The 8,801-nt window shown below is 34.9% G+C and overlaps 1 protein-coding gene across 2 annotated transcripts; it reads left to right on the top strand.

The window, feature by feature from the left end:
- Positions 1-1,055: 1,055 nt before the first annotated feature.
- LOC107762951 (small ribosomal subunit protein cS23) lies at positions 1,056-6,095 on the top strand. 2 transcript variants are annotated; one of them, XR_001642930.2, is made up of 3 exons: positions 1,056-1,387; positions 3,258-3,646; positions 5,780-6,095. XR_001642930.2 is itself a non-coding variant. In XM_016581352.2 (2 exons), exons 1-2 carry the CDS (start codon positions 1,148-1,150, stop codon positions 3,537-3,539), a joined length of 522 nt encoding a protein of 173 aa, XP_016436838.1. In that variant the 5' UTR covers positions 1,056-1,147; the 3' UTR covers positions 3,540-3,689. The 2 variants fall into 2 exon arrangements, 1 of the variants encoding a protein (XP_016436838.1); XM_016581352.2 differs by lacking the exon at positions 5,780-6,095 and having other exon boundaries at positions 3,258-3,689.
- The last annotated feature ends 2,706 nt before the right edge of the window (positions 6,096-8,801 follow it).

Below are 8,801 nucleotides of genomic sequence, written 5' to 3'. Positions count from 1 at the left end.
TGCATCTCATGCCTATTTCATCTATCCTAGTTGGTAGATAAGGTACCTCCTTCAGTAAATCTCATGGGTGTTTTGTTCGTGCCTCACCATTCTTCTTTAATAATCTGATACAAATGCCACTTGTCACTACATCATTAGTCCACGTGTCATGCCTATTTTTCACCAATACAAGAAGCATCGACTACTTGATACACTGCCCTGCAACTCAATATTGGTGTTTTTGGATGTAACGAACAACTCGATCAATGCCAGATCCAGGATTTTTAAGTAATGTTTACTCAACTATTCTTAATCTAGATGTTACTACTGAGATTGGGTGCTCAGTTGATGTATTTATAAGAATTATTAAATTTTCTATATAAGTAATAGTATTTAGCTCCAACGGTAATTGGTGCTAAATTATCCATAACTCATAACATAGATCCACCGTTGAACCCGATTTGATACTCCAACCAACACCAACAACGAGGGGTAATTTATATGTCCAATATCTAATCATGCCTTGTTTTAGAAGAGATGGAGCGAGAAAATGAGGAAGATTGGAGTCTAAAATGAATAATGTAATTATTGGAATAATTGTTAGAGACTCAAATGATGGATACGCAAGCATGATACCTTATATGATGTTCTATATCTCCATGAATCTAGAAACTTTTGCTTGCATTATATTATTTGGTCTACGTACCGGAACTAATAACATTCGAGATTATGCAGGATTATACACAAAAGAACCTTTTTGGCTTTTCTTTAGTCTATGTCTCTTATCCCAAGGAGGTCTTCCTCCACTAGCAAGTTTTTTCAGAAAACTCTATTTATTCTGGTGTGGATGGCAGACATACCTATATTTCTTCTATATAAATTATAAATATAAATATACTATGTAATTAAGAAGAAATCTCTATACAAATAATAGATATGGTTATAATTAAGTATAACTAGGAAAAATTCCATATAAAAATCCATAAGAGAAATATGTCAGGCCGGGGTATTAAGGAACTCTGGGCCTGGGCCTTCGAAAAAACAAAAGTATTCTTATCCATATACTATACATTTGAACATGACACAAAGACACAGCATGTCTTCTTCATAGGAGTTTCCTCTCTCTCTCCCTCTCCTCTTTAACAAAGAAATATATTAGCAGTTGAAGATGATGTTATCAGCAGCTACACAGCCCACCGTGAATTGGGCTCCTGCGTTTTTTTCTCAGAAATACTTTTCACCCAAAATTGTCTCCTTTACAAAGCAGCAGCAGTCTCTTTCTCGACCTTTCAATGTCTCAGCACTTAAACCCAGAAGAAATCTTGGCGTCTTTGCAACCTCAGCCGTATCTTTTGCTGAAGAAACATCAACGCAAGATTCTGTCTCCTCAGCTCCTCTTCAAAAAGAGGTAATTTTGGTTCAATTCTTTACCTTTTTGTTGAATTGTGTGAATTGAACCATCTCCTGAATTTTGTACGTTGTTGCACCCAAAGGTGTATCCCAGCAGTCAATAAAAATTAGAATGAAGTCCATGAAACCATGTAAGAATCTAGTAGAGGCTAAACAAAAATGAAGTTAGGTGGATACTTCCTACTTGCTTTTTCCTACATTTATCTGGTACTTGTCCAGTGGGAACATATAGTTCAGGCGTGGACAATCTTGACCGGAAATATAAAAAAGTTTTAATTTTTAAGATATTGTAGTGAAACATTTTTTTATTTAATTATGGCTGCAACAATCTCCGTGGGTCTGGTTGTTTCTCTAAGAAGATTGATAAAAATTTATAGGGAGAAAAATTTATTGACTTAGAGAAGGCATATGATAGAGCACGGAGAAGTGTCATTTGGTAGGTATTGGAAAAGAAAAGAATTCATGTCAAAAATATAAATGTTATAAAGGATATGTACGATGGAGCTGCCACAAGTGAGAGGAGCGGTGGAGGAGTTCCCATTACCATGGGTTTGCACCAGGTCTGTGCACTATGCTCGTACCTATTTACTTTTGTTATGTATGATATAACCAACAGTATATAGGCTAGGTACGATGGTGCATGCTCTTTGCAAACGATATTGTGCTAATTGATGATACGATGAGGGTGTCAATCACAAGCTCAAGCTATGGAGAAGCACTTTAGAGAGTAAGGAACTTCGGGTAAGATTAGATTGAATTGAGGTACTAAATATTGATAGCTTAGATATCTAGGCTCAATGTTTCATGAGAATGAAATGGTAGATGGAGAGGTTACGGATAACATTAAGTAGGGTGGTTGAAATGGAGGAGCGCGATAGGAGTATTTTGTGATAGGTACCAGAATGAAAGGCAAGTTCCATAGAACGACTATAAGCCTGAATGTTGAATGAGAGTGATTGTTGGGCGTTTTAAGCACAACATATCCACAAGATGAGCATCACGGAGATAAAGATGTTACAGAAGGCCAAGGAGCATATATAGAGGATAAATGAGAGAATGTCACTTGAGATGGTTTTGCCGTGTGTTACGTAGGCCTTCAGATGCACCGGTTCTTAGATGTGAAAACATGGTGATTGAAGATGTTAAAGAGGAAGAGGTAGTACTAAAATTACATGGAAAGAAATTATTTCAAAAGATTTAGAATATACAGGAATCCAGCCAGGTCTAGCAAACAATAGAAAACAATGGATGTTGAAAATCCATATAAGTGATATCAAGTAAACGATTAGTGCTTATCAGAAAACTCGTACTTCCTCCGTTTCAATTTATGTGAGCCTATTTCCTTTTTAGTCCGTGCCAAAAAGAATGACCCCTTTCCATATTTGGAAACAATTTACCTTTATGCAATAATTTATAGCCATATAAAATATATGTGCCTCATTTTAGGCTACAAGTTCAAAAACCTTCTCTTTTTCTTTAACTTTGTGCCCATTTAAATAGGCTCACATAAATTGAAACGGAGAGAGTAGTATATTATAATATAACCACTAGAATATATTAGAGAATCCCTGGTGTTAGATAATCCTCAAGTACGGAGTATTGAAAAACTATGGACCATACAGAGCATTTATGATATTGAGGATTCATACAGCCAACGCCTACTAGCTTGGGGTTTATGCCTATTTGTTATCTTTTTCTTGGACCAAATTGATAGATAGAAGTTCAATCCACTACATCTGTTTGCTTGAATACTTTGATTTGTTTAGTCATGTAATATCTTTATTGTGGTGTTTGACTTTTATATAGTTAGTTATATTTGCAACGTTTTCAGTCTGGTGTTTGACTCTTACTATCTGATGTATGTACAGAAGCTTGGAGTGGTAGTTAAGCCGTTGGAGAAACCTAGGCTAGTGTTGAAGTTTATTTGGATGGAGAAGAACATTGGGATTGCACTGGACCAGGTAATTCCTGGTCATGGTACGATTCCGTTGAGCCCCTATTATTTTTGGCCTAGAAAAGATGCTTGGGAGGAGCTTAAAATCATGCTGGAGAGTAAACCCTGGATATCACAGAAGCAAATGATTATTCTTCTTAATCAGGCTACCGATATCATCAATTTGTGGCAACAGAGTGGTGGTGATTTAGCCTAAGCCTTCATAGAACAAGATCTACGTATTGTGCTGCCACTGTATGTCATCATTTTGTTTGCTAACATGCTTATTATGTGGCACATGTTGTAACTTGTTTCACTCAAAAGGTCAGTCGAACTTATGCAATTTGATTGTTTTGGTTTTCCTCTATTTTCTTTTTAGTTTTTGGATGTTATTGTATAGTACTATATATCTGATGGTTCTGCTTCATGAATATTAACATCTAACAAAAAACAAAGTAAAGTTGTACTGATGGTGGGAATTTGGCTATAATTCGAATTCCATCGCACATCTTCTTTTATACAAAACATTCTTTTGTAATTCCATAATGTCCAGTTGAAAGGATATCATTTTGTACATTAAATTAACTGGAAGTAAAGAGAAGTAATAATTTTTTTATAAGGTAAGGTTTTATTAAGAAACAGTATCAGCTTGATACTGAGAAATTTACAGACAAAGTGCTGGCTCAATTACATCAAAATCCTATGCTATCTAGCATGTCCAGCATATCATGTAAGTTCAAAACTATATTTCCATCTCTACAATAGTACAAATAATGTAAACAACTTTTTCATGAAAGAGAAGTAATTATTAACTCCTGACTTTTCTTAGACATGGTGATTAATTCTATAAATAGAAAATTCCCATGTACAAATGTGTACAAAAGAATCTTTGTGCAATACTCTGACTTAGCTAACAAAAAGAGAAAATATAACATCGATGAAATTTCTCTGTGCTTATTTTGAAAATGTCATCTCCTCATCTTCATATTTGCATACTCGATGACTTTGTATACTGATCTATATTCACTTGCATATATTCTGTTTGCTGAAATAATTTGCAGAACTGAGCTGGTTATTTTATAGCTAAGAATTCCACTCTCCATCTCCCCCTCACCAGCCTCAAAGAAAAAAAAAAGAAGAAGAAGAAGAACGGTTACTAATTACTCTAAGCACTGAATGAGACACTTATGAGTAATGCTAATTTCTTTCCAGGTCACCTAGTCGGATAATGCTAGTTCTTTTTTGGCCATGTGATATCTCTCCGTAAATTTATCCTTACACAATCCCATATCTTCTGGTTGTGCGGATGCTAATATGCTTTCCTAGCAGTCATGCTTGAAACTCTAATTTCCTGTTAATGCTTACCATCAGGAAATTGGATTGTTTAACTACATCTAATTTGTTTGCTGAAGTTGCTTATGTACTTTGTTAGTATCTCTCTTCACCTATAATAGTCAAAATGTCATGCCATTTGACATTTCACGTCTAAAGTTTTGGCTTCCATTTAAAACTTCAATCGCATTCTTTCTTCTTTTTCACCTTAGACCTTGGTGCTAACATCTGAAGTCTCAGCCTCTAGACAGAGAGTACAACAAAAACGTATCCAATATAATTCCACATAGTGAGGTCTGGGGAGGGTAGTGTGTACGCAGACCTTACCAGGCTGTTTCCAATAGACCCTCGGCTCAAGGAATGCATAAGCACAACAGTAATGAAAAAGAAAAGCGGTAGTGTAGAAGCAAGATAATAAGATGACCAGAACGATTGTTTGAATGCTTTGATATCACCTGGAGATGTTCATAGTCAAATCTGTTTGAGAAGCCAATCAGCTGTAATTACGGAGGCACGGGAATTAAGTGACTCATTCAGTTTCTTTCTCTGGAACCCAGAGTCTGGATGCATGCTATGATTACCTCTTAATTCTACAAATATTGTTGTTTGATTCCTTATTCTACATGGTAAGATATGAATGAAGAGAATCAGTTTTAATAGGAAGAGAAACAAAACAAAGTATGATAGTAAAACTAAAAAAGGTTATAGTGTGCGATTCTCTTGCCTTGTAGAATGCTGCTATTATTGACACCAAGCAGGAGAAATTGCCTGATTAGACTACTCTGTAGTGCTTAATCATTCTACTTATTTCTAGGTTTCTTCTTATTTGTTTTTCCATTTTACAACTATGTGATTATGTATGTGATGCTGTTAGTTTTCTATATCATCGGACATGCTATTTTGTTGCCGTGGTGTTGAACAACAGATCGGAAATAGTCTCTCTACCTTCTCAAGGCAGGGGTAAGGCTGCGTACACACTATCCTCCCCAGACCCCACTTGTGAGATTACACTGGTTTTGTTTTTGTTGTTGTTGTTGTTGTTGTTGTTGTTGTTGTTGTTGTTTTTGTTGTTGTGTTGAACAACAGTTGGTACCAATACTATTCTGTTGTGTCTTTCTTCTTCAGGCAAAGCTTGTTGGTAATTGACCGGCCTCTTATTCTTTGCTGTCTAACATATTATGCCTCAACTCTCTATGTTCTTCCCTAAGGCGCGCAATGAACAAGTTCTGCATTATATTACTCGATATATGCAGTCTCTCGTCCTTCTCTTTGCACATTATGAGAAAACTAGATTCATTTGTGTCAATCCAAAGGCATATAATTGCCTGATATTGACTTTTTTGTGAACATAGTCGGTGAAAACTAAAATATAAACGTAATTCTGGTTGTCAAGGTGTTTGTTGCAGCATAGAGAACATGATATACAAGTTGATTTGATCCATTAGTTTGTTTGTTTGATTGGAAGTCTGGAACTGCTTTAAGCTTGTTTTTATTTACTGCAAAATCTCTTCTCATCATATTTTTCCTGTCCAAGGAAACAGGAAAATGATTAAGTTTGTACTTAAAGGGCACGAGAAATACACCATCCTAAAATGTGAAATTCCATAAAACTAATATAAAATTAAAGTGACTTGTTTTAAGTCGAAATTGGCATAGAAGGGGGCCAACAAACTAATTAATATGACTAGCTATTATTGCTTGGTAGCATATTGGAAGTGATTACGTATATCAAAGTTTAACTTTTATATACTGACCAGCAAAATCATTTTGGAATGCTCAAAATTCGTCTGAGCATACAAATTGGGGTAAATAGCATAATAACCTTCTACGAAAAAGGTTCTAGCATCATGCCAAATGTATCTGAAGAAAGCGCGGCCTAATGTACGAAGCATCTTGTGTAGAGCTGTTAATATGGGCGGGGCCAGGCTAGCCCAGCCTAGCCTACATAGGCTTTAGCAATTGACGGGATGGATTGGACTAGCCCACCATTTTGATGAGCCTTATAATGGTCAGCACATCCCAGGCCTATGTGGGCTGCAGGCCCCCCACAGGCCTGTCCATCATTTTTTAAAATATAATTTTATATTTTTTTCTTTAAGTTCTAACCGAAAAAAGATAAATATTTAAAAGTTAAAAAAATCTTATTGGAAAAATTTCACAAAACTTAATTTGTTCCAATATATGATAAACACTAAAAAAGTAAAAGATAAGACTAATACTTCATTCACTAAAAGTGAAAACTCAAAATAAACTATTCAAGAGAATGTCCATGATGCTTACGGGATATCCAACACATCATCTTCATCAAACACATTTGAATTCGCTTGTGAGAAGGTTGCCTTAGAGCCCGTTTGGATTAGCTGATTGTAAATAGCTGATAAGCTTCAAGTGCTGAAAAGTTTTTTTAAGTGTTGAAACTTATTTTTAAAATAAGCATTTACGTGTTTGGATAAAAATGTTGAAACTGATAATAAGCAGTTGATGTGTTTGATAAAAAAGTGCTGATAAGCTATTCTTTTGTTAAAATGAATAAAATACCCTTGAATTTTTTTTTTCAAAAGATTATAAATTAAAAAATTTCTTCGCAAAAAATTAATTAACAACAAATATGGAATGAAGATAAAGTCAAGAAATTTATTTTGGGAAAAGTATTTTGTTAATTAGAAAATATTGTTAAGAATAAATTAGTAAAAGTGTTGGTCAAACTAAAAGTGATTATAAGCTGAAAAGCCGTAAGTTGGGGGTGACCAACTTATAACTTATGGCTGATTTTAGCTTATAAGCACTTTGGATGTTTACCAAACGCGTAAATAAGCCAAAAGGTGTTTATAGGCCAATTTGACCAGCTTATAAGCTTAGCCAAACACCTTCTAAATATCTTCACTTTCATCTACATCTACAATTCCTATGCAATATTAATTAGTCAAATATTAAGAATAATTAAATTTTTAAAATTAATTAACGTTTTAAGACTTTGATCTCTTAATATGATGAGCTTAATAAACTTTAAGCTTAGATACTCTTATTGATATTTTTTATGTGTATAATTTTATATTTTATATATTTTAAATGCATATTTTTATGAGGCCCACGGGTCGGCCCAGCCCAGCCTCAATCAAGTCTTACGGGCCACGGGCTTACTCGGGCTGGGATTAAAAACCTCGTTTCTAAATGGACTCCAAAAATTCTAGCACGGCCCTGCTAAATCACGGGCTGGACTGGGCTGGGCTAGCCCAACGGGCCAAGCACATATTGACGGCTCTAATCTTAGAATTCGAGTAAGGGCCACATCTTAAGGGGTGTGATGTAGGCCGCCTACCCTGATGCATCAGTGGCTGATTCCACGGGTCGAACTCATGACCTATAGCTCACACATCAATAAAATAATTATGCTCATACAGACCTAAATTAATTTAGTTTTTCTCTAATCACTCAAACTTTGAGATAAGCTGATCACATACTTCAGTATGGTATCAGGCAAAGGTCTTGCGTTGAAGTATCACTACTATTTATAGCATAAAAATAAGAAGAAAAAGAAGAAGAAAGATGAAACTGTTAGAGCATATCTTAAAGTTCTGGCTGAAGCTGCACATCCTCTATAAAAAAAAAGTGATATTTCTCTAAACAAATCCACCGATTAAGTATTTCTTCTTTCTTGAGTTAGTAAGTTCGATCAATATGATTTCTGGATTAAAAATTAGATTAATTTAGGTCTGTACGATCATAAATTAATGAAAGTATGTTCCTTTCATCTACTGCTCGAAAATGTAAGGTAGGTTGCAAAGAAGAAAAAAAAAGCTGCACATTATATTGATCTAGATAATCGAATTTTAATCGTGACACTTCCGACATCGTATTTTAATAGTTTCAGAGGTTTACACAATTAATAAGGAAATTTCCAGAAGTTCCGACATCGTTTTTTTAATTAAAGTTTTAGGGGCCTAAAACAAAGGCTTTAATAGAGTAAATACTTACCAACACTGGATGTTTACACCAAACTAATTAAATAACCTTAAGAATTAACAAATTGAAGTAAAAATACATTTCACTTAACTATGGTCGTGCACTTAAAAGGGTATACGCAAAACATAATTCATTGGTTTGGTATAAATACCAGGTGCAAGTAAGTTTTATCTTTTACTAGCCT

The sequence above is a fragment of the Nicotiana tabacum genome, chromosome 21 (genome assembly GCF_000715075.1).
Source record: "Nicotiana tabacum cultivar K326 chromosome 21, ASM71507v2, whole genome shotgun sequence".
Taxonomy (NCBI): domain Eukaryota; kingdom Viridiplantae; phylum Streptophyta; class Magnoliopsida; order Solanales; family Solanaceae; genus Nicotiana; species Nicotiana tabacum.
This window is presented reverse-complemented; position numbering and strand designations above follow the sequence as displayed.

Coding starts and splice junctions, on each gene's coding strand:
- LOC107762951 (XM_016581352.2), top strand. CDS start 1,148: ATGATGTTATCAGCAGCTACACAGCCCACCGTGAATTGGGCTCCTGCG. Junction 1,388..3,257: donor CAGCTCCTCTTCAAAAAGAG/GTAATTTTGGTT, acceptor ATGTATGTACAG/AAGCTTGGAGTGGTAGTTAA.